General features: G+C 34.3%; 1 protein-coding gene across 1 annotated transcript in view; it reads left to right on the top strand.

The window, feature by feature from the left end:
* Nucleotides 1-25,884, top strand: part of Atg2 (Autophagy-related 2) — a 616,887-nt gene extending 591,003 nt beyond the window's left edge. Inside the window, exons 42-43 of the mRNA XM_090407292.1 lie at nt 2,847-2,990; nt 25,496-25,884. Of these exons, the coding sequence (XP_090263418.1) occupies nt 2,847-2,990; nt 25,496-25,735 (384 nt within the window). The 3' untranslated portion in view covers nt 25,736-25,884. The remainder of the gene's footprint in view (nt 1-2,846; nt 2,991-25,495) is intronic.
* Nucleotides 25,885-27,082: the final 1,198 nt, after the last annotated feature.

The raw sequence follows: 27,082 nt of genomic DNA, 5'->3' as shown, positions 1-27,082 counted from the left end.
CTTCTCCAAGTTGAGCAGCTTTTACAGCTTAACTGTAGATTCAACTATACAAGCATTATTGAATTAAAAATGAAACAGTTTGAAAACAAGAACCAAACCTTGAGTCTCAATGGCAAATTCTGAAGAAAACATTGATTGATTCAGCTAGTATGTGGTGAAGTTATCTGCAAGGATAGAAGAATAAGAAGACCATGGTGGACACAAGATGTTAAAGAAACAGTCATATACAAGAAGGAGGCATACCAAAAGTTCCTAGCAAATAACTCAGCAGATCTAAAAAATACAGAGATAAACATAAGATAGTTAAGTAGCCAAAAGTAAAAGTCATGGTGAAAAAAAATGGCATGTGTAAAAGTATAAAAGTAGCCAAACAAAAGTCATGGCAACACTTCAGTAAGAATACAGAAAATAAATATCAGGAAGGTGGCAGAATGTTCTGGAGGCTATTGAAACAGCTTAGAAATAGAGGAAAGCGTACTGTAAAAAAAATCAAAACTGATAAAGGTGACATGAAAACTGAAGATAATGTCCCAGATGTCTGGAGTAATTACAACTGTTAAATGAAACATGCAGACAGAACAGTAGCAGAAAATTTTCAAGAAGAATGCAAACAAGAGTTCATATATTTAAGGTAGAAAAAAAATAAAACATCAAAAACTTGAAATGCAGAAAAGCAGCTGGAGTGGATTATCTTTGACCAAAAATGCTTAAATATGGAGGTATAAACACTATGCAGTGGTTACTGCATAATTCAGAGGACCTGTTAGTAGGTCAAAGATGATTAGAGTAGTGCTCTCATACTATATAAAATGGAACAAAGCTGAATGTGAGAAATACAGAGAAATTTTCCCACCAAGTGTTTCAGGTAAGATTTATGCAAACATACTTGAAAAGAGGCAGAGAAAGATGATTTTGGGGGAAAAAAAGTGGGAGAAGAACAATGAAATAGAGGTTGTCAAAATACAAATAGTTGAGAAATCATGGGAACACAAGGATCCATATTGAAGATTTGTAGGTCTGGAAAAATCATACAACAAGGTGTTCACAATAGGTTTCAAAACACTACAATTATACTGGATAAATGGAACATCATAAAGAGCAATACTCAGCAGTTAGAATTGAAGGAAATACAGGAAGATTAAAATCACGGGAGATAAGGTTGCACACTGTCTCACTCTTATTCATCATGTGTATGGATCACTTATGAAGGAAAATGGCATGAAACCTGATATTAGAATCAGAGATATCAAATTAGTCTTTATGCAGATGATTGTACTTCTAACCACATCTAGTGCTAGTCTCCGGGATTCTCTAACTAAACTGCATAATAGCTGTAACAAATTTGGAATGAAAATAAAATCGACAACAAAAAGACCAAAACTTTGAAAATAGTCAGGAACATAGAAAACTTCCGTTGCATTATCAATCGACAACCTCTGGAACAAGTAAAGTATTTCAGCTATTTAGGCACAGTTTTTAGTGAAGTTTGCAAATTAAATCTGGAAATAGACAACAGAATAAGCAAAGCTGGTATGGTGAGGAGCAAGTTGAATAAATTTATATGGAATAAGAAAAAAAAAGGTAGCCGAAACACCAAACTAGCAATATACAAGGTGGTGTTCAAACCAATTTTAAGTTATGAATCTAAGAGTTCGGTTAGAAATAAAGCACCTGGCAGAATCACATTAAGATGAGGTATTAAGATGGAACGACATTGTTGGTATTAGTATTCAAGATTGTTTCAGAAGAGCTAATCTAAGATGGTGTGGCCACTTAAATAGAATGGGCAAGGAAAGGTTAGCAAAACAGATGTTTTATGTCAAGATGACAAAAAAGAGACCCAGAGGAAGACTAAGTTCTGGGTAGATTGATTCAGTCAGAAGTGCCTTAGAAGCACAAAATGTTTGATACAACAATATTGGAGTGCTCAGAAGTAATAGGCTAATTTGGATGAGAGGAGATTAATAATAATGTAAACTTAATCGTGTAGTGCTGTAATAGTAGCCTGAACACCTCTTGAGAGTACATCAGGAAATTGATGATGATGAAGTTCAGTGAAAAAAAAAAAAAGTGATGAGTCCAGTTCTCCATTACTCTCTTCCATTATTACTTCTTATGAATTGTTTGGTCATTTAAGCATTTACATGCTTTAGAACATGTAATTTATTTACAGTTTACAGTTCTGCATCATGAGTTAGTCAACATACATAATGTAGAAATGAATTGTAATGAATGGTCCCCAAAATACTTGATTACTATGATTTAATTCATAGTGTTAATTAAGAAACCCATTAAACATCAATTATACTGAATACTAATTAATATAAAGGGATTTTGCATTAGTATTCTGAGAACATGACATAGGGAAGAGAGAAACAAAATTAGTATACCTAGGTTATCATGACATGTTAAAATTTTTTTAAAAAAATTAAGTCCAAATTTTTTTCTTAAAATCCTAAAAGGCTATGATAAACCAGAGTTTGCACATTGTGAAACAAAAGTTCCACTCTATAATACACACACACACACACACACACACACACACACACACACACACACACACACACACTAGAGGGACTCTGCACCCCCCCCCCCAAGTTCCTACAGCACCCAACCCCCCCCAAGTTCTGGGCTGGTAATCCAGTTCTCCATTGTTTTGAAACATCCAACAAATTGTTGTCTCATGAAAGCAAACACATAGTTGGATGTGAAACGTTTCAAATTTCGGCTTATCTTTTTATATATATAGAGTGGATACATATATGCATATATATATATATATATATATATATATATATATATATATATATATATATATATATATATATATATATTCTTTTTTCTAGAGTGCAGCAGAATTTGCATATGACATGGTTTCACCAGGACCTAGCTTAAAAACTCAACATCGGATACAAAGGAGAAGACGAAACCTTTCCCAGCCTGTTGATATCCGAGAAGGCATGACTACAGCCTATAATGTTGTTAGAGAGGTAAGTCTCTCTCTCTCTCTCTCTCTCTCTCTCTCTCTCTCTCTCTCTCTCTCGCGTGTGTGTGTGTGTGTGTGTGTGTGTGTTAGCAAATAAAGGAACAATTAGAATATTTTATTTCTTTTCATGAAAATAGCACTTTATTCCTGCATATTTGTTTTTGTTTTTTGATCCACATGAAAAGTATTTTTTAATAATGGAAGAAAATTTTTGGTGAATAATTCTTGAATAACTACTTTACTTGTTTATGTACTTAGTTTGTGATATTTTTCTTGTTGGTTTTGTCGTATACTCTCCCTGTAAGTCACAGGAATCCTCTGACTGTAGGAAAAATGGATATGACCATGCAATATGCCAATTTTATATCTATAAAGGAAATATAGATTGGTAAACAGTTTCCAAAAATCAATTGGATTTTGGAAGCTGTTTTTGTTATATACTAAATGATTAGGATGCCAAAAGACTTCAGAATGGCATTTCAGGGAGAAATTATAGTTGAATGTCATTTTGGGTAAATGTCTGTACTATTACACAGCAGTTAAGCATTTCCAAGTACATAGTTGGCAGTATGCTGAAGAATTAGAAGTCCATAGGTAATATTCAACCAAAAATATGGCCAAGTAGATCAAAATTACTGACTTCAGCTATTGCATTCTCTTCGAGAATACTAGTTATCATCTTATCCCATTCTACCATGAGACCCCTCAGCCAATGAAACCTGTGTTTGGTGATACTAGCATCAAGCAGTCCTGTAATGATTCATATCAGGAAGTTTCTTGGAAGAACTGCAGTCTATGGGCTTAAGTTACATGAAATGTAAATCAATGAAAATGAGTTCTGTGGAATGATGAGTCATGATGAATATTTTTTCAGTCTTATGGATGTGTTTTGGTATAGAGGATGTTCTCCAAACATCCTCTATACCAAAATATGTTGAATAGGTTGTCCCAACAGCATTAAAGTTTGGAGGTTGTAATGCACAATGTGGGTGCTTTTCACAGATATTTTGAATAATTGCATGTATCTCTATTGTAAAATTTTATAGCATCAGTATAAACATCTCCAACTGATACAGCCATTATACTTGGTGACCTAAATGCAAAAAGCCCAACGTGGGGCTCCCCTGATTTAGACCATAAAGGTCAACGATTGGAAGACCTCTTTACAGATTTGGAACTTGCAACAATTAACAAATGGACAAAGCACCTATCTCTCTAAAACTATGGGAACTGAATCTGCTATTGACATCACAGCTATTAATTATAGTATTGCATCAAGTGCACAATGGAAAATTTTGGGAAATGCCATCAGTAACCACAGACCCATAATAACAACACTAAACTTCAAGATTGATCAAGAACAGCAAATTAAAAGGACATAGAACTTCAGAAAAGCAACTGGACAAGGTTTACTCAAACCTTGGAGAGCCTCTGTCAAGATGAACCTGTCTCTGGAAACCTCGACAGAAAATTACAAATCCTTACTTCACACATCAGTAAAGCTGCCAAAGCAACAATACCAAGAAGCAAGCGGAAAAATACCTGGATACCATACTGGAAAGATTACAATATTGATTCGATGATTACAGAAAGAGACGATATCAACGAACAATTCAGAATTAATAAAACTGATGAATACATAAAGAAATTAATGGACATAACACACAAAATAGAGCAGGAAATTTGGAAGTGCAAACAAGAGAAATGGGCGGAGCTTTGCAGTAACCTGGATCCAAGAAAAGACAGCCAACACTGGAACATTATTAGAATCCTAGACAACAATATCAAAAAAGAGAATCAACAGAAAACAAACTTCATCATAAATGCTGGGAAACAAGTTATTACAGATCAAGAAATTGCAAACACACACGGGCAAAAACCTATTCAAACAACTCCAAACTTCAGTATAACAGAGAGGACAAGACCCTCTATAAACTCACAAGTAAAATACTAAAACAAGCAAGAACATACCAAACTAATGACATCTTCTCTGAAGAATTTACACTAAGCGAACTAAATTCATCAATCGAGAAAACTGAACCTAACAAATCTCCTGGTAATGAGCTTATCTTTTGTCATATGGTCAAACACCTTGGCAAAAATGCCAAAGAACAACTTCTGAACATTCTCAATACCTCTTGGCGAACAGGCAAACTCCCAAAAGAATGGAAAAAAATCAGTTATTGTACCCATCCTGAAACCTGACAAAAATGCTGCAGAATGTCAAAGTTATAGACCTAGCATACTTTGTAAAATTACTGAAAGAATCATACACTCCAGGCTTATGCACTGGCTGACAAAAAATAAGAAAATCAACTACTACCAAACTGCTTATAGAACCCATCATTCAACAACAGATCAATTACTCCACTTCTGCTAAACAATAATAGACTCATTTCAGGAAAAACCAACAAAAAAGACAACTGCCATATTCCTTGATATGACTGCTGCTTTCGATCGTGTTTGGATAAAAAAATTAATACAAACAGTACATGATATTAGAATTAGAGGAAACACTTTAATCTGGATTGCTGATTTCATTAGAGGAAGAAAGATCAAAGTCAGAATCAATGCAGCAATATCAAGAGAGCGGAGAACCTGGGCTGGTGTTCCCCAGGGCTCAGTACTCATTCCCTTACTATTCCTTCTGTATGTCAATAACATTCATCCCTACCTTACAGAAGACACAAAAGTAATTTGCTGTGCAGATGATATAGCCATCTGGCACACTAGTGCTAAAATCAAAGAATCAAGAGATTCTAAACAAATCCATGAGAGGATTAAAAAAATGGTCAGATGAACTTAAACTCAAAATCAACCCAGACAAAACAAAACTAAACACCTTTAGTACAGACAGGAAAAATAGACATTCCTACAATCCCAAAGTCATGATCAACAACAAGCTAATTGAAAAAGTCACAAATCCAAAATACCTTGGTATTACGCTTGATCAGGAATTACGTTTTACACAACACATCTCTAACACTTCCAACAGAGCTCTAAAAAAATTAAATATACTGAAAAGGCTTTGTGGAACAAATTGGAGCGCAAAGCCAAAAATCCTCAAAACTACTTACACTACACTAATAAGGCCAATAATGGAATGTGCAACACCTATCTGGTCACCTTCGGCCTCATCAGTAAAGAAAAAATTAGACAAAATACAAGCAAAAGCATCTAAGATTATCATTGGTGCAGTCTCATCCACTAACAACATCAGAGCCCAACAGGAATGTGGGCTTGACCTGCTGAAGGACAGACGAAAATTGCCACCATAAAATTCATAAATAATATCAGAAGCTATCAAAGCGATCATATCTCCCTAAAAACTTATCAACATTGGAATCAAAAATGCAAACTTCACAGATCATCAACTAAACAATATGATGACACTATCAGGAAGGAAATAGGTCTTGATTAGCTAAATGCCCTGTTGGATCGTTCTTCCTATCTTTTGATCTGCTATCTTGCTTTAACGTTGTTCTTATTAAAGTTAATTAATCTTATGTTGATTACTAATCCGAATATAGAGAAATTTCTATTATACTGCACCACCCTATATTCAGATTAGTCTATGCAAAATAGTGTAATTAAATATTAATTAACTTTAGCAGTCTAATGTTTATATATAGGCCGAATTTTACATTAACATTTGAGGTTCCCGCTAGGTCTGATAATTTTATGAACGGTGCAGTGGAAAAGAATCAGGCTAACAACAAATTGAAATCAATAAAACAAAACATTTAATGCAAGGTTATATAATATATACATAAGCATACTTTGGATACAAGATAATGCAAAATTAACTCAGTTCAACTACACATAACATTCACTTAACTTTTGGTATTAAATACTGAGCTTCAAAATCTAATTTCTCCCTAATAAGCAAAGATAGTTCTAAAGTTCTTTACCACTGAAATTCACAGCAAATATTTTAACAAATGTATTCTTTATCTATCCCTTAGTCAGAAATCACATAGCTCAGCCAAGAGATAGCTATCACTTTAAGGGAGGAAGACTATTAATCTTCTAGCTTCAGCTAACTTCAGCATAAATACCATAGTTAATATTAGGATTTAACAGAAAGAGATAACTCTTATAACTTCACTCTAAAATGCTATAAAGTACTACTGTTCTTACCGGAATAAATCTTTGTACATTTTATTCACTGAGGCACACTTAAAACTTTGGATAATTAACACACTGGAGCTACACATTCCAAAAGTAATCTTCTTTAAATTAACTCTTAATCTTTAATTTCAGCACATCACATATGCAGACACACTCACTAGAAAATTCACTTATTCCTCATATACTACTTTGCTATAGAATCAGCTTTCCATTGATCTTCCTTTAAAGCACTGGAATACAACATTAACTTCAGAAATCCCTATCAATATTCTGAGTTGTCAATTTACATTTCAATCCTTTGTAATCTGATCACAGCACTTAATTCTTTGTACTACAGCCTCTTATTTAACTCCGTGCTGCCAATAAATTATTTCCTCATCTCTATTGTACTGTTCTCAGTGCCATTACTGTGCTGAGTGCTCTGATTGTACTCAGTCCCTGGTTCCCTAGTTCTAGTGCTATGACTGACGACCAACTGCTGCTCACTGCCCTTGTTTACTCTCACTTTCCGTTTATATATTTTCACTCCGTTTTCCCACCAAAACTTGTTCTCACCGTCTAGCTCATATCAATTCCATCTCACATTCCATAACTCATGCGCTATATGCTCGCGCTTTCTACTTTTAACTCCGTCTCCATGACAACAATTACAGCAGTGCATAAGTATTACATAACATTATACCTTTACATACAGGAACTAAATAACAGGATATTTTTCAATTCAAATAATATATAATTAAATATGATGAACACAAATTCTTCTACTATTAATATAGGAATAAATAAAATAATCTGAAAGTTATTTTTATATACAGTCCTTTCCATTATTGATACATATCCTAGATTAATTACTTAAATAAAAAAAAAACTCAAAGGTAATTATATGAATAATAGTTTATAATAAGAGATTTACATTCAATAATATCTATAAATGTAGCCTTTGATATGGTGGATTATGTTGGATTCTGAAAGGAGTATTAATAATTTTAATTTCTCTTCATTCAGAATCCAACAGCCCACATAAACAAAGAACCTCTATTTTCCAGTTCTTTATCTTCAAATACCTCCATAAATCTAAACTTTACCAAACTCTGTACCAAAAAAGATCCAAAAGAAATGCTCAAAGAAAAAAGGCCTAAATACTATCAACCTTCTTTCATCCTCCAAACAGGTTATTTGTTATACCGATGGATCATCAGACACCGATATGATTAATGGAGGCTCTGGTGTTCTCCTTCTACTCCCGAAAGGTGAAAAACTTTCAATAAAAGTTGGATCTGGGAGAATCGCTTCCAATTTTACCAGCGAACTCTATGCAATAAATAAAGCACTTGAAGCCTACTTAAAACTATCATCATCTCAACAATCTGAAGGAATTATAATTTACAGTGGCTCAAGATCAGCTATGGAGGCAATCAAAAATGGCAATACCAAGCTCACACAAGACATCGATAAACTCTTAAATCAACTAAAGTGTTTAGGAAAAAGTTGCATTTTACAATGGATTCCTGCTCATGTAGGCATTGATTACAATGAAGCAGCTGATAAATTAGCAAAAGATGCCAGAGAACTCAACCAAGAAAGTCACATGATAACTCTTGCTGATGCACTAGCAAAAGCTAAACTAATTCCACTGAAATCAGTGATACAACATCAAATTCCCAAAATCAGTGCTGACAGAAAGACCTCCACCACAATAGCAAGACTACGAACAGGTCATTATAGAAGAATGAAGATCAATACAGATGATACGAGAACATATAGAAACTGCAACAACTGCTCCAATACTGAACTGACACCCACTCACATCTTTACTTGTCCAGCAATTACAGCAGCCTTGCAAGAGATAGATCCTAATCATGAATAACAGCTCTATACAAACAAAATCATCGACATAGCAAAGCAGTACAAGGAGCACACGGAAACATCTAAGACTCTTCAAATGACAAGACAACAACAACATAAACATCTAACACAATAATTCCCTATGTACAAGACAATGGTTGTAAACATGGTTGGAAGAGAATAATATCTGACTCTTGCACTTACTACTGTGGTGCTAAGTGATTGAAAATCTGTAGTATGACTGGAATACATAATTAGAGCACTGCTAAGATGAACTTCCTTCTTGAATTGAACTTATTGGTGCTTTAATCTGTTGATAATAGGCACATACCAGTTATCTCACATTGGACTTGCTCATGGGATGAGGTTGTCACACTCCATGAGCTGGAGCCTGACACAAACATGATAAGTTATCTCTTATTGTCTGTTTATGAGTATGCTAAAGCTATGAACAAAGGAAAGAAGCTGTTGTTTTTAGCATATATAATAATAATTATTATTATTACTACTACTACTACTATGAGGGTGTGCTGAAAAGTTGTGATAACCACCATGAAGGAATTGAGGTAGAACCATATGACTTACACATTATTCTACATATTCCCCACGAAGTGTTATACACTTGTTACAACACTGCTGCATCATTTGCAATCCTCCGAAGGGAAAAAGTCTTTCCTTTGTTGCACAAACCAGGCCTCAGCTGCAGATATGACTTCATCATCTATGTCAAATTTTTGTTCCTTTCAAGTGTTTCTTTAAATTTGGGAATAGGAAATAGTCAGATGGAACCAGGTCTGGTGAATAGGGTGGGTGAAGCGGACAGTGAAAGCCCAGGTTGTGTATTGTCTGTTGAGTTTTGTGAGCAGGTGCATTGTCCTGCAACTGCAACATACCTCAGCTTGGTTTCCTCAGCGTTTTTCCCTCAATATCTCCTTTTTCCTTCAGAGCTGTTGAATGAACTGCTGCTATAACAATTTTTCACCTTTTTTGAGGTACTTGGTAAGGATTACATCATCCATATTCCAAAAGACAATGGCAAGAACCCTCCCTGCTGACTTTTAGGTTTGGAACTTCTTTGGCTGTGGAGAAACTTTGTGTCTCCACTCTATTGACTGTTATTTGGTCTCTGGGTTATAGTGATGTCATCTATTGTCTCAGGATGTCCAGTTTTAAACTTGACCACCCATCTGGCAACCATTGGATATGCTGGGGCACAGTCTCCTAAAATGTCTTCTTATATATTGAAGGTTTATTTTTCACTTGGTTAGACTATAATAAATTTAGTTTAATCCTTTATCCAAGTGTGAGCAAACAAAGTTTGCGCCTGAAAATATCTTCAGGACTGGGGTAAGGTAGTACAACACCGGGCAACTCGTAGCAAAGGTGGACCAAGCTAACATCACTCCTATCTCAGTATCTTCCATAAGATGTTGTACTACCTTACCCCAGTCCTGAAGATATTTTCAGGTGCAAACTTTGTTTGCTCACACTTGGATAAAGGATTAAACTAAATTTATTATAGTCTAACCAAGTGAAAAAACTTTCCAACTTGAAATCTCTGGGACATTATAAGTCTAGAAGTTTTGTTCTAGGTGATTATCAGAACTCTTCAACTCTCCCCTCCATATTATTATTATGACATCTCCATCTGCACCCTACACCAACTATTCATCAGCACATAGTGTGATGTGCTGCCTAGTAATAGTGTTTGTCTGTAATTGTATGTGGGTGTGAGTACACTTCTGATTTGCCTGCAAGTTTTCTATGAAAAACTTGAGGTTCCTGGAGAAAAAGCCGTGATACCTCCATATGAGATGGGCTAACTTACTTTCAGTTGAAATAGCTATATAAGGATTTCTCTTGTTACACAACGAGGATGAAATTTAGATCTTTTTCCAATCAAAGGTGCACATCATTCTTCCAAATGTGCTATGAGAACAATTAACTAATCATTAAGAGAATTTCCACATTTGGATGGTATATTAAATTAACAAAAGGCAAAATAAATGATCTGTGAACTAATAATCTAGAGAACGAGAATCATATGTATATGAGTTGTAAGTTTTAGGCAGAAAATTTATAGAGAGTGAGAAAGATTTAGTACAGAAAAATTAATATCCAATAATTTAGAAGATTTTATATGTGGGGAGGATACAATAAACTGCTGTAGAATGGAGTGAATTACCAGTGAACTTATAATCTGTTGCTATGAAAGGAATGGATTATAAGTTCTCATGTAATTCACAGGACTGTATGGATTTTGTAGCTCAGTATAAGTAGAAAGGATGCAAATCTATTTGACCATAGTATTATAAGTGATTCATCTGAAGGTAGCATAAACATGTATCCATTTGTGAAACACTTTAAAACATTTAGTTCGGGATATTATTTTCAGGAAATCCAAGGAAGTCCTTGCTAATTCTTTTATTTTGGTTTTGCTAAAAGATAGAAATAAGACATTTGAAGAGCTTCACATACATTTTGAAATGCTTTTTTTATGAAATAAAGTGCTGTCATTTTAGAAACTTTTAATTTTCTATGGTAAATGAAACAAAAAATGTAATTATTTTAAAAAAAAAGTAAGAAAGCACAATAAACAATTGTGTAATATATGTTATGGTCTAAATGTTTTATTTTGATTGCTTTATCAAAGTGGTTGGCAAGAATCTATAGCCTTTGGTTTAACATCAGCATTCAGCAGCCTATAAAAATGCTCATGGTTAGAATGATTACCAGTTTTCTTTTACTGTATTTGAAGATTGTTCTATAATTAAATAATTATGCTTACATAATTATTTATGTAAGTATAATCATATTAATTTCTGTACTCTGCACAGAAATCAATCATATTGAATAATATTTTAAAAATAGTTTTTTTTTTTAATTATATCACATTAATTATAAAACGTAAGATTACTTTTGAGGAAGTCAATATAAACTGTTTGTTTAATATTAATCTCTTCAGTTTTAAATCTGAGTCTTCTTCCTATGAAAATGACATATACATCCCAAAAACGTCAATGGGATACAAGCAGATATAACATTGTGTGTTTTTTTTAGTTAGCCACTTAAGCAGTGGTAGTACCCTCACCACATCAGGGAGAAGGGATTTCCTCCACTTCCTAATCAGTCCACACACATTTGCTGATATAGTACATATATAGCACATACACAGTACATGCCACCAACAGGATTGTCAGTGATATAAAAAAAAAAAGAACAAATTATAATTGCCCATACTGATCTGGAATTTAAGTTGGAATATAAGGGAGGAGAATATTATTATTATCCCAAGACCCCCATGAAGTCAAAGACTCATGTAGGAGGTCCTTTTGTCATACATACACAGCTCATCATACCACACCTTAAACGCACTCAAATTCTCCAGACACCACACTCTCAGGCAAGGTATTCCAATCATTCACAATTCTGCATGCAAAAAACCTTCTTCTCACTCCCCTGCTCACACCCTCCTTATACAGCTTCCAGGAATGACATCTCTAGTTCTCCCATGATCTCCCACCATATTCTGTTAAACCTCTCCAACATTGATTCTGTAACAACCACTTACTAACTTGTAGGTCTCTATCGTATCCCCCCCCCCTCTTCCTCCTATCCACTAGACTCTGTAAATTGCATCTTCTCAACCTTTCCTCGTATTCGACAGTCCAGAGATCAGAAACTACCTTAGTCAGTTGCCTTGGACTCTTTCCAACATCTCTTTGACCTTTTGAAAACCAGGTAACCAAATCTGTGCACAGTAGTCCATGTGCAGCCTAATCAGAGTCTTATACCATGGAACAAGAATCTTCTTAATTCTACAAGTCAGTGTCCTTTGCTTTGCATCATTCCCAGAATTCTTTGTGTTGTCCTCACAGTTTTGGCTGTGTCCTCCCTGAATTTCAGATCCTTATCCATTATCACTCCAAGATCTCTTATTTCCTCCACCTCCAACAATATATCCCTGCCAACCATCAATTCTACATCCCATCTTTGTTTCCCAAATTTTAAGCCTTCCATTTTGAACATTAAACTTTCATCCCCATTCCGGTGCCCATTCACTCAATCTAATCAAATCATCTTCTAAGGCCACAACATCTTCTCTACTCTTCATAGTTCATTCCAACTTTGCACCATCTGCAAACAACTGAACATCCCCATCCAAATCTTCGCCAGTATCATTAACATACAGGTTGGCCCTAAAACAGACCCCTGAGGCACACCACTAGTAACTTTCCTCTTCTGGGATATTGCTCCCCCATATACAACTTGCTGATACCTATCAGATAACCAATCTCTAATGCACTAATCTAATGTCCAATCCCATCCACTCTTGTTTGACTATCAACTTATCATGTAATAATCTTTCAAAAGCCTCTGAAAAAATCTAAGTATACTACTATATATCCTTCTCCTCTGTCCAAGGAAGCCATCACCTTATTGTAATAAGTAAGTAGATTATTAAAACATGACCTCCCTTTGGATCCTAGTTCTCACCAACTTCTTCAGCAACTTAACCACAACACCTCACACACAGATAGGCCTATAATTTCATGCTTGAGTTCTATCACTTTCCTTATAAAGTGGCACCATCTTGCCCTCCTTCCATTCCTTCCATGCACAGATGTATAGCCGGTTGGAAGAGAGAGAGAGAGAGACAGATCTGGACTAATGATGTGAACAAAGAAAGCTTGGAAAGCAAATATATGAAAAATATATGAATTATAAATATTGAAGTGAACAATTATGAGAAAAATAATAAAAACAAAAGGAAATGACCTAACAGTTACAAAACATATGCCCTAGAAGAAGGTAAGATGAAATTATTACAAGACACATTAGATAAAATAAACCCCAATGATCTTATATTCGTAGCAAGTGACTTAAATGCAAGAATGATAATAAATCAACATAATCTGTAATGAGAAATTGTGAGGAAAATTGTTACAACAAAATTAGAAAAGATTAATAGACTTTACATCCTTCAGCAACTTAAAATCATTGAAAAGCTGTTTTTTTTAGATCCTTTTAGAGATAAAAGGATGCTCATAAATTTACCTAGGCAGCTGGAGAATGAAAATCAATAATTGACTACTTGATGGCTATAACTAGCAAAATTAATAAATGTAAGAATTTACTGAGGTTACAATATTGATGAGATTGTTATTTACTAGTAGGAAATATTTAATACCTCCAAAATAGTGTGAAGAAAAGAAATCAGATGATAATGAACACTTATATAAAATAAAAGTGTTTCTACAATCTGAAAAAAATAACATATATCAAGATAACATAAATCAATATGGAAAGAAGAGATGTGAAGAAGAAGAATGAAAAAAAAATTCCATCCTAATTATTCATAATGCAACAAGAAAGAAAATCAAGAGGTCAAATGGAAGAGAAAACAATTACTCCAAATATGAAATGGTGAAATCAAGAATATAATCGAAGATAAACATACATTAAATAGCATCCTCAAGGAAACTGGAAGAGGGAATAGAATACGAGCGCAATAGCGAAAAGAAATATAAGAAAACTTACACAGAAAAAGTTGGAATACTTATATTAGTAAATTAGAAAAAGAAATATATAAATCACAACCCCAAAATCTATAAAACAATAAAGTTCTTACAAAAAAGAAATAATAGATATTGAAAAGATAGATGACCACAAATGGATAAATTATTATTATAAATTCTGGCAAGGAAATAAACAATCAATCAGAGTTACTGTTCAAAAGACAGTATCGGATTTTTAACGGTATTGGATACTGTTAAAAAATATAGCTGATAATGCTCTCCCAAATAACAACATATCAAAAGAATTAAATATTTTTTTTTTTTTTTGTTTTTTTTTTTTAGTGAAATGGAAAACAGAAAATCACACCATGAGAAGATAAAAGTCAAATAGAACTCATCATGGGAGAAAGACACATGCTAACTTATACACAGAAAAGCTACCATACCTCTCCTCAATGCTTTCACTATCAGTGCACTCACAACTAATTCTGACAATCCATTCCACTCACTCACCACTCCCCATAAAAAAAAAATTTAATCTGCACTCCCTTACTAACCACACTCTTATACAACTTCAACAGGTGATCCCTAGTTTTCTCTCTCTACATTTATTGAAAAATTCCCTTTGTGTTAGTCTTATAGAACTCCTTTAATAACTTATATCTATCATGTCCTCTTTTTCACCTATCTACTAAACTCTGGAACCCACACATCTTCAACCTGTCCTCATAGGCAGCATTCCACAGACTTGCCACCAGCTTGGTGACTTGTCTCTGAATCCTCTCTGCCATCACCAACCAATCCCAAAGAAACCCAGGTGACCGAATCTGTGTACATTAGGATGTTCATACTTGGATGTTTTTCAACATCCAAGTATGCACATCCTATGTTTCTCAACAATTAATATATTTAAATATCTACATTATCTTTATCAACTGTTGCCCTCCCCAGTTTTTCATTATCAGCAAATAACTAAATATTTCCCTCATTAAATCTTTCCTTATATCATTAATATACAAATTAAAGTCATGGCCATAGTATAGAACCCTGAGGCACTCCACTCTTATTCTAGATTCTGCTCAAACCATATATAACTCTCTGGTGTCTGTATGTCCCTCCCATTTGTGCTACCAGCAGAATAATCATTCCCATTTGCTCCAGCTTTTGTCTTTTTTTTTTTTTTTTTTTTTTTTTTTTTTTTTTTTTTTTTTTCAGCTCTTGCTTTTACATATCTACTCATCCATTTAATTCCCACTTGGTTTATTCTCCTGACCTGGGGTATGCAGTCTGATACTGCTTCTCTCAAAGAATCCCTGACCACTTCCCCCATGCACTACTGACATTATTTCCTTGTAGCTTCTCAAGTGATGGCACTGCTCTAAGATGACTCCTAAGTCTGTCATAACTACCAGCTCTGTAGTTCAACATAAACCCTTTCTTGACAGAGAATTCCACATTTTTGACAACTTCTGTGAACAAGACTGCATGGCCATTCTCCCCAATTGGAAGCAGAATATGTACCTTGATTATGGATATATCTTCTAATACTGTTATCAGATCCGTCACTCTCTCAAAATCCTTGTTCCCTCTATAACATTGTTTCATGTAATTATCCCTTAGCAACTGTATAAATTCCACTTCCATCTTGCTATGTCCCCTTATCCTCCCTGCAATCTCTGCCTCCATAGTAAAAGTCTACATGGCATCTATATTTTCCTATGGACCTGCTGATCTATAGCAGTACTTAACAATATATTTTGTCCTTCTGTCCTCTATTTAATACCAGACAGCTTCAAATGAACCATCTCCCCCAGACCTAAAATCCTCTAACTTCTAATTTTTTTCATTGTAATTCTTCAGTTATCATCAGCAATACACCATCTCCTGTCCTATTCCCTCTACCTCCCTGAGAACACAATACCCTTTACATTCTATCCCTGTAACTGTATCATTATCTGTCAACCAAATGATGCCACCGATGCCTATAATTGTTGGCCAAGTCAAGCTGACCAATGCCAAAAACTCCTCTCCCTTATTCCTGATATTTCTTGCATTTGTATACATGCATTTCGACATCACCAGTCTGATACTGCTTCTCTCAAACAATCCCTGGCCACTTCCCCATGCACTACTGACACTCTTTCCTTGTAGCTTCTCAAGCCATAACACTGCTCCAAGATGCCTTCATAATTACCAGCTTTATAATTAATATAAATCCTTTCTTGAAAGAATTCTACATGTTTAGCAACTTCCCAGAACAAGATTTGAATGGTCTTCAAACCTCTGGTCCCATCCATGACATAATGTTTCAGGTAATTATCCCTTAGCAACTGTATAAATTCCAATTCCATCATGCCATTCCCCCATTTCCTTCCTCCAGTATATATCTCAGTAGTTGAAATTGTAATATGCACGAAATAAATTTAACCTAAGATTTCTTTTTTAATAAACAAAATCTATAACAGTGGTGAGATAGTGACTAGAACCATGCATCTGTGATAGCTGTGAAAACAGCTAATTTTGAGCGTTAAATTTGAGTCCAGATTTTATAACTTACATTTATTAAGTTTATCAAAACCAAGTATAAGGGCGCTTGCTCCTAGTGTGGAAATGCGTGTAGATATCTGTCAGTATGTGTAGGCTTTCAAAATATAGAGACTTTTAATTTACCAGATTCCTTAGATAGTAGAAGGTCCAGAAATGGGAGTGAACCATTAGATTCTAATTCATAGGTGCATTTTATGTTAGGGTGTTGATGATTTATGTACTCATGATAAAGCAGAAATGAAGGTAGTCCATGGTTCCAGACTAAGAATATATCATTGATGTACCTTTTCCATAATTTCTTCTAGAGCCTTGTTTTCAAATGTTTCCATATAAAGATTTGTTAAAACTGGCCCATGGCTAGACTATAGTTCTGTTTATATATTGTTTATTTCATATTTGGTTGGCTGAGTGGTAAGCATTATCTGCTCTCCAACCAAAAAGCTGCGGGTTCGAATCCCGCCATGGATATTTGTAATCATCTGTGAAAATACTAGTGGTGGTGGGCAGTAGATGGCATTGGTGTAGATCAGGACTGTCCAACCTTTGGTAATCTGAGGGCTGCATTAAAAAAAAAGATTTACCTAAGGGCCACATCATAATGCTTATCTAGTAATTTGGTGAGCAGCAGCGACACAACTTTGATAGCTGAACAAACGAACAACACTAATTGCACGCTCACGTTCCCCACGAGCGGCCAGAGCATGCGCATTGGAACAAAACAGTATAAGAACGCTTCTTTGACACACCTAATATTTGAAAAACATGTGGGTATATAGTGATGTAAACGTACCACATAAAATTAACAACATTGCAATTATCGATTTGTGATAGAATTAAAACATCCAGTACATATTTGATTCAAATTATTTTATTTTTTTTTGCTCATGAAAATCAAAACTCACAGGTGGGCCACACAAAATTGCACCACAGCTTCATGCAGCCCTTGGGCAGCGCTTTGGACAGCCCTGGTGTAGATAATGATGGTAGCTGTGGTTCGTTGTATAGTTGGTTGATTGAGTGGTGGAGCCAGGGAGTTGTAGAGTAGGTGCCCTCCCTCGATGAGTCTTTGGACTCCATGGACATGTTCACGTAATAATAATATTTGAAGTATCCAGATGAAATACAGCATTGAGGAATGCCATAATCTTAGAGAATTTATCTTGAAGCAATGCAAGTAGATCATCAGTTAAACATTGGTAAACAAATTTTGTTTACCAAAAAAATGTCATGTTCATCAAGGATAATATTGCTGATGCTTGAAACAAAATACTCAGAATTTTTAACAAAGGATGGTGATTTCCCTGTTACTCCCTTTAGTAGTTTGGCTAGATGTTTGGCAAGAAGATATGCTGAAGAATCTCTCCCTTCTGCTATTGGTGTGTGTCTACTTTATGAATTTTGGATATCCCATATAGACGTGGAGGAAGAGAAGAGAATGACGAGCTAGTCTGGTTTCTCTGTTAAATTCATAGGTTGTTTTTAAAAGGTTATATGGGGGAATGGTATAGCATACCAGAATCTTTATGAACAGTAACACATGATATACAGGGTGTTCGGGATAAATTTGACATATTTATAATTAATTATATTTTTCCGTAAGTTACATGTATTAACACACACTTCTCTTCATTTAAAAGTTTGGACCCTTCTTCATTCATATACAAGATGTCAGAAAGGATGGATAGCTGGAACCCACCTGAATCATGGAAGAGAATAACTTGTATCATGATGATTCGTGCCCGCCATCAAAATAAGGATATTACGACTGCTGCCCAATGCTCCCTGAATACAGTAAAAACAATCAGGCATGAACTAGAGACTTGCAATGGTGACTACGAGGATGTAGCAAGAAGAAAGATCCCTAGCAGACGATCTGATTGCGTTCGTACAGCAGAATTCCTCGCAAATCTGCAGGAACAGGTGTTGAAGAACCCTGGCATTGGAATTCGGGCTTTGTTCGTGGAGTTGCTAACTGTAGTCAAGCCCTGGATAACAAGGGTAGCCAATGGTAGGCCGTATGTATGGCAGCAGGATTCGGCCCCTTGCCACACCTCTGGGAAAAGTCAAAAATGGTTGTCTGAAAATTTCTACGACTTCACCAGTCCAAATGTTTGGCCTCCAAACTCCCCAGACCTTAACCCCATGGATTATTTTGTATGGGGCGCAGTTGAAAAAGACACCAATCGCACTTCCAGTAATACAAAAGCCCAGTTAATGGATAAAATTAAAACAGTTTTTGCGGCCCTTCCCAGGGAGACTGTAGCATCAGCTTGTTCGAGGTTCCGAAGCAGAATTGAAGCTGTGATCGATGCTAATGGTGGTTATTTTGAGTAAATCTTGTTGATAGTATTGTAATTAACTCTGCCTGTAATGTTTTTTTGTCAATTCATTAAATTTAATAGATACAAAGAAGATTTTCTTTTTCCTTACGAAACTGTCAAATTTATCCCGAACACCCTGTATGTATATGCTATGGTTTTAATTTTCAAATAATAGGTGCTAGCAAAGTACTGGCACCTATTGTTTTACAATAAAAGCACTATATATATATATATATATATATATATATATATAAAATCATAGAATGGGTATAACCAACAAAAACGAATCCTAATAGAAAACAGTTTTATTTTAGTTACCTTACTATTTGCAACTGCTGAGTGATATGGGGATAACTGAGTACAATGTACAAAAATGTGTGTATGTGGTTGGAATGCTGGTGTGAGACCGCTGTCTCGCTTATTGGAGGCCTCAAGTGGCTTGAAAAAGTTTCCATGTTTGGTCTCTAGAGCAGAGTTTCCAGATTGTAAAAATAAATAAAAATTTTTTTAATTTTTAAAAAAATATATAAAATTGATTAAAATGAAAAAAATCCTTGCCCCACTCATGGTATAAACATACTATAGATTTACTAATAACCTTTTGTGGGTAAGAACCACATAAAAATAAAATTAATTTAATTTAATAATAAAACAGTATAACATGTCAATTTCTCAAGAAAAACTAAAATCATATCACTCAAAGGAAAAATCCCCATACAAACTAAAATAGTTAGAAAACAAAATAATTGAATAACATAATTTTAATTATTTAAGCAGTAAAGTACATTATGTTGGAAATTTAAATGTTTCTAACAAATAAACAAATTTTCTAAAGTAAATGAAATAATAAATAAAACATTAAGACCAGATCCTATTGTAATGGTAAAATAGGATTATCACTTAAGGATAAAAGCAGACTAAAAATGTACAAGATGTTATCAAAATTAGCCTTATTACATGGAAATGAAGCATGGACAATATGAGAAAGTTAGAAGAAAATAAATAGTTGGCCGAGTGGTTAGCATATCCGCTCTCCAGCCAAAAGGCTGCAGGTTCGAATCCTGCCATGGGCATGGATGATTGTCTGTGGAAATACTAGTGGTCAGCGGTAGATAGCGTTGGTGTAGTTGCGGTCAGTTGGTGGATTGAGTGGTGGAAACAGAATTGTAGATGAGTTCTCCCTTGATGAGTCTTTGGACTCCCTGGAGGTGTCAAATAATAATCATAATAATCAATGCTGCAGGAAAAAAACAAACAAGAATATATGAACAGAGTAGCAGATTTACAAGAGTAAATAAAAAGCAAATTGAAGACATACTGAAAGAATGATGGAAACAAAATTGTGAAACAAAATGGAAAGAACTTAGAATGAATGACATGAAAGAATACCCAAGAAAATGGTGAATTTCATTCCAAAGTGATAATGAAACAGAATCAGACAGATACAATGCAATGCTGGATTGAGACTGAAACAGGCTACCTGGCCTAGATTCATGAATGGATATATATATATATATATATATATATATATATATATATATATATATATATATATATATATGTCTTTTCCTGCAACACACAAGAGTTGCAGGAAAAGACTGATGCCAAAACGTTTATCTTTAGGATGTGAGAGGGGGGAAAAAACATGGAAAGACAAAAGTCATGCCCAACAGCCTTAGTGAAGTACCAGCCTGCCAGCCATTTGTTCTTTTTTGCATCATTCTTTATTAAGTCTGTTTGGGATTTGTTGCTTTTTTATAATTATTACAGACTGTAGTGTAGGCTTGGTGAGAAGTTGGGATATTTGACTGAATGGACATTTTTATCTTGAACTGCATTGTCACACTTAGAGAACCAAGACTAGGACCACTCCAAACCTAGGTCATGGGTTTGAGGTGATCCAAGTGAGGAATGAAGGTCCTCATTCCTGCAATGATTATTTTAGTTATTTGATTAGAACAGATATTTAGATTGAGAGAGTGAAAATAATCACACCATAGAAAAGAGCTATAAAAGAAATCCTGGAGGTCCTTCTATTTGGCACCTTGTAGTGCTGTATACGATATTTTCCCGAGAGAAGTTCAACATGGATGACATTATGGGCAGAGTTGCCAAGAGAAGAGTGTATGACATCAACTTTCAGAGATAAGTAATTAAAGAGATTTACATGGTCATTTGAAATAGGAGAGTGACAGAGCAGACTGTAATAGAGGTGATTCACAGCCTAGTAACCTTTGGCATGGACTGTTAGATATCACAGTAGCATTTCATCTTATGAAAGGCATTATGCATTATGTTGAGGCAAACTGTAATTGTAGAAAATGCTAGTAGAGGTTTAGTAAGGAATGGCAGATCAGGTCTTGATTCCCCTGCAAGTGCTGACATATATCAATAATGTTTTGTTATTGAGACTTTAGATATCCTTGACTACCTGGATGTCTCAGATAATAATAATAATGGTGAAACAGATGTGAAGGTTTTTTGCAAGGAAGTCTTGTTTTTTTTAGGTGTATTGTTGTGGTTTTTGTGGGAATTTTTTAAACTGCAGTGTTACTAGATTATTGTTATTTATCTTTCATGATTTGTATTGCTGAAAACTAACAGCAGTGGGAGGGAGGGGAGATGAGGGATGAAAGATCTGTGGAACTAACTCCTGCATGAGGGTGCCCCTGCTCTGATCCAATTGTGGCCTCTATTGCATGTTGCTGTACTCCATCCAAGCATTTAAATTTGAATTAGCGAAAGTCACCATGAACTGGCCAGTTTCCCCTTGGGCATAGCAGATTGTTGAAATTAGTCAAATCAGTGATCTTATCAGAATTGATTTATCACAGGGGTGTTTAACCCATCGATCGCGATCTACCGGTTGATCGCAGAGCAATTTTTGGTCGATCTCTTGTGCATTCCTTCTTACTTACAAATTTAATTAAAACTGAAAACATAATATTTTATTTATCATTATTTTGTATTATTTTTAATTCGCTTTAAGTGTATTGCTATTGTTTGTTTATTTTTCGTTAAAATTGTCAAATCGGTAATTTTCTTATAAGTCCGGGCAAATGAATTAATTTGGATCAGTGGAAATCAAACAGCGAGCCGAGTGAATACAATTATAAGCAAAATGTAAAAACTCGATTGTAGCTTAAATATTCCAAAGCACATTACATTGATTATTTACTTAGGTTAAGTCCAATGTGAATATTGTAAAAAAAATAAACTTTCTTCGTCTCGGTATAGTTTGTATTAGTATTTTTGTAAATAACTCTTTTGAAGCTAACTGTACATACTGCTTTAATAAGAATATGTTAGAGTGTTAAAAACAAAGGCAATGTTTTTGTCGCCGAAGCTGTACATGGCGGCATTAGAAAGATTGTTATTGAAACTTGTATGTATGAGAAAGATTTGCACGCTCTAAGTGTAAACATCTCCGAAGTCAGTCAGAAAGAGTTCAAACAACTTTCCAATGGATGGCAACTTACAATCAAAAGAAAGCAGAGGCAAACCAAACTTGAAAGGATTGTTATTGAAACTTGTATGTATGAGAAAGATTTGCACGCTCTAAGTGTAAACATCTCCGAAGTCAGTCAGAAAGAGTTCAAACAACTTTCCAATGGATGGCAACTTACAATCAAAAGAAAGCAGAGGCAAACCAAACTTGAAAGATGAAAGACTCATACCGATTCTTTGGGGGTTGCCAAACTTCATGCGAGGTCTCAGAGGAGGCCTAATAAAAAGAGACTGAAGCAAGCAGAAGGGGTCCCAGTTCCAGAATTGGTGTCAGAGAAGAGGCTGCCCAGTCATTACAATTGCAGTCTCTCTGACAGTCCAGAGTCACTGTCAGAGAGACTGCTGAGATCCACGTTGCTTGAGGAGTTTCCCGCTTCCAGAAAGCAGCTTCTCGGTTTGAGACGTCGCTAGAGAGAGACTACTTCTAGGCCTCAGACAAGGTTTCAAATTGCCGAAAGGAAGACTTCCAATTGCCAGAGAAAAGTTTCCAGGCCAGGTTTAATGTCAGACATTCATCGGTGTGTTGCGTTTTCATTACAATTTGATGAATCAAATGACTTCACTGATATTGCTCAGTTAATGGTATTTATTCGCATGGTATTTCAAGATTATTCAAGTAAAGAAGAACTTTTGAAAATTATATCATTATTGGGAAGGACTAGGGGAGAAGACATTTTTTCTGCATTTGATGAATTTGTGAAACAACGCAAACTTCCACTTTTTAAACTTGTGTCTATTGCTACTGATGGTGCTCCTGCAATGATAAGTAATAAATCAGGCTTCATATCATTATGTAAAAACGATGACAAATATCCAGATTTTTTAACGTACTACTGTATTATTTACCAACAAGTACTGTGTAGTAAAAGATTAAACACAAAAGATGTTTTGGATATTACATTTAAAATTGTAAATTCTGTTCGAGGAAAAGTCCTGCAACAGCAGTTATTTAAATTACACGCAGATGATGATAGCGAACTTCTGTTGTACAATAATGTTCGCTGGATCAGCAGAAGTCAATTTTTAGAAAGAGATCTTGTATTAATTAACAATATAAAAAATTTTCTTGATAAAAAAGGAGATTTATCCACAATTGAATGATAAAAGATGGTTGTTACACTTATCATTTTTAGTAGATTTCTGTTCGAAATTAAGCAATTTAAATTTAGAGTTACAAGGTAGAGATAAAAATTTAATTGATATTATAAGTTCAATAAAAACTTTCCAACAATACTTACTTTTATTAAAAAAAAATATAAATGACCACAAATTTAGACATCTCCCATATTTATTAAAATTTTTTGAACAAAATCAAGAAATGCTTCGCTATGATTTAAAAGAATTTATTCGCGAAATAGAATTAGTTGAGGAAGAAATAAATTCAAGATTTAAAGATTTTAAATTTCAAGTTTTCTTGAAATAATCCATTTCAAAAAAACTTGAACATCACAGAAATTTCAAATAAAATTAGTGGGGTGTTTGATATAAACCAAGCTGAAATAGAACTTGAGATAATAAACATTCAAAATAGTTTACATTTAAAGTCAATAAACAATGAAGTCATTTGGAAGTATGCACGTGAAAAATTCCCAATATTAACTGATATTGCGTGAAAAATTCTGTCGTGTTTCGGATCGACATACTTGTCAGAATCTGCTTTTTGAAATATGACCGTCATAAAAATCAATTAAGAAAACAAATTACAAATGATTGTCTGCGATTGGCTACATCTTCATATCAACTTGACTATGAAAATATTGCGAGGTTCAAACAATGCCAAATTTCACCTTAACTTTTTTTTTTTTTAATCAACCAGCATTTCCTGTAACTTGTGAGTTTGTGATCAATTTGTTGTTTTTCTAACTTTGGTTTTCCAAAATAGAGAAATATTTTATTCCAATATTTTTTTTTTTTTGTTTTGTTAAAATAATTAAAAGTGATAAATACATTTTTAAATACACAAAGTTTTTAGTTCTGTATTTTTTTTTAGTTGTTTATTTGTGCATAATCAGATATCAGGTTGGGGGAACGTGATCTATATAAGAGAGTAGATCGCCAAATAACTTTTTATAGAAAAGTGGCTCGCGTAGTAAAAAAGGTTGAACACCAGTGACCTATCATCACTGCCAGGTTAGATGATTAAAGTGGATAATGTCTCCTGCTCTTTGAACCTACAGGCCATGGTTTCAAATCCCATGGTCTCTCTACTTATTAGAGATCTGAAGTGGCAGAAAAGTTCCATGTTTGGTCTGTAGAGCAGTACAGAGCTTCTAATTCTTACTTCCACATGGTATTATTGTGATATAGATTTACAAACCTTTCTTGGGCAGGATTTTCATTAAAACAGAGTCTGATGGCCATAATCCATCAGCACATTTGTTTTGAACTTGTAGCAATTTTGGGAAAAAATGAATACCTGCTGAAATAACACATGGTGATTGTAAAAAAAAAATAAATAAATAAACAAACTAATAACGACCTTTCTCCCCCCTTCCCCACCCTCCAAAAAATGAAAGTTTTTTGTTTTTGCCATTAAGAAACAGTACTCCAGTTAATACACAGCAGCACATATCACATATATATGTTTTAATATCACTTAAAATATTTCATGTTTTTTTTTTTTTATTCTTTTTTCCCAGGGTCTAGGGGATACAGCAAGAACTATAGCTCTTGCAGTTACAGAAGAACATCATCACAAAGGAATGTCGGGGGCAGTTGGGGGTGTACTTAGACAGATTCCTCCTTCTGTGGTTAAACCCATTATACTGGCAACAGAAGCAACTTCAACTGTGTTAGGTGGTGTGAGAAATCAGCTGGTTCCTGATGCTCGGAAGGAAGCAGTTGATAAATGGAGAACTGATCCTAATCATTTTCAATAATAATGATTGAAAAGTAGTTATCTGAAAATGAATGAATGAATGCCAAGTGTGTGTGTGTGTGTGTGTGTGTGTGTGTGTGTGTGTGTGTGTGTGTGTGTGTGTGTGTGTGTGTGTGTGTGTGTGTATATATATATAAATATACATCTGAACAGTAGGAAAAATACAAGTGTAATTTCACATTTTTCTGAATGAAAGAGAAAAATTTTAAATCTTTAATAATTTTATATTTTATGAAACTTAATTGGGATAAAATACATTAAGTACAGAATACTTTTCATAATACATTAACCTCCACAAATCAGCCAGTTAAAATAGAATGGAGGAATATATATTCCCCCATCTAGATATTTTTTTTTTTTTCAGTCTAGCTGTAAAATTTAAATGGAAAATAGATTTTGATTTTTAAATCTGTAATCATGTATTGATCTTGGCAATCCATCTTAACATTCCACCCTTCAGGTATTCTTCAAAAAATAAATAAATATTATTATACTTGTATTTTTCCTACAAAAATATATAGTTCAAGATTTTAATATTTAAAGTGAAAAAAAAAAGTATTTTGCAGTTGCTTTTGTTTTGTAAGCATCCGTAAGCAAGACATAGTCATGACTGTGAAATATTATAAGGATGCACTTCGTGAATTTGTGGATTATTTTTTAATGATAATCTTGTACATTGATTAATTTATTTTTCCTTGTATATCTAATGTGAAAAAAAGTATTTTAAAGGTGTTTGGGTTCTGCAAGATCACCATTCACTAAAATGAATGTTTTTTATCTAAGACTTATTAAAAAAAAAAACATTTTTTTAAATAGTCCTGAAATACTTTTCTCCCCCCGCTGATTCAACTGTGATCTTTAACCTCTTTGCTTGTTGACAGTAACCACACACCAGAATGAAATGGAAAAAAGGAGTTGCTTTTGCTGGCATTGTAAATATTTATCACTTTATAATATTACGGTCTGAGCATATGTTTGGATAAAAATGAAAACTGTATTTTAAGATTTTGAGAAGTTGAGATTATTTTAGAAAGACAAGTGAAGAGGTTAAACAACAGAGCAATTTTATATAGGACTTGCAAAATCAAACATATTTTGCACAACTTAAAGATATATAGTTATGTACAGTCTGTGCATTTGTACATATTTTTATTACATATCTAAAGTTATATGATGTATCTAGGTAGCAGAAATTAAAATTTTGTTAAGATGTTCACTAGCTTTGATACTAGTCTTTTTTTTTGTTGTTGTTGTTGTGGATGTCTTAAGGCTGAAATATGCAGTGGGGAAAAAAGCTGAAATTAATATTTAATATTAATTTAATATTAAATATTTAATATTTAAATGT

This window comes from Typopeltis vanoorti, chromosome 17, assembly GCF_054136105.1.
Source record: "Typopeltis vanoorti isolate ZY-2024b chromosome 17, IOZ_Tvanoo_1.0, whole genome shotgun sequence".
NCBI lineage: Eukaryota > Metazoa > Arthropoda > Arachnida > Uropygi > Thelyphonidae > Typopeltis > Typopeltis vanoorti.
The sequence above is the reverse complement of the archived record's forward strand: the minus strand, read 5'-3'. Positions and strand labels throughout refer to the sequence as shown.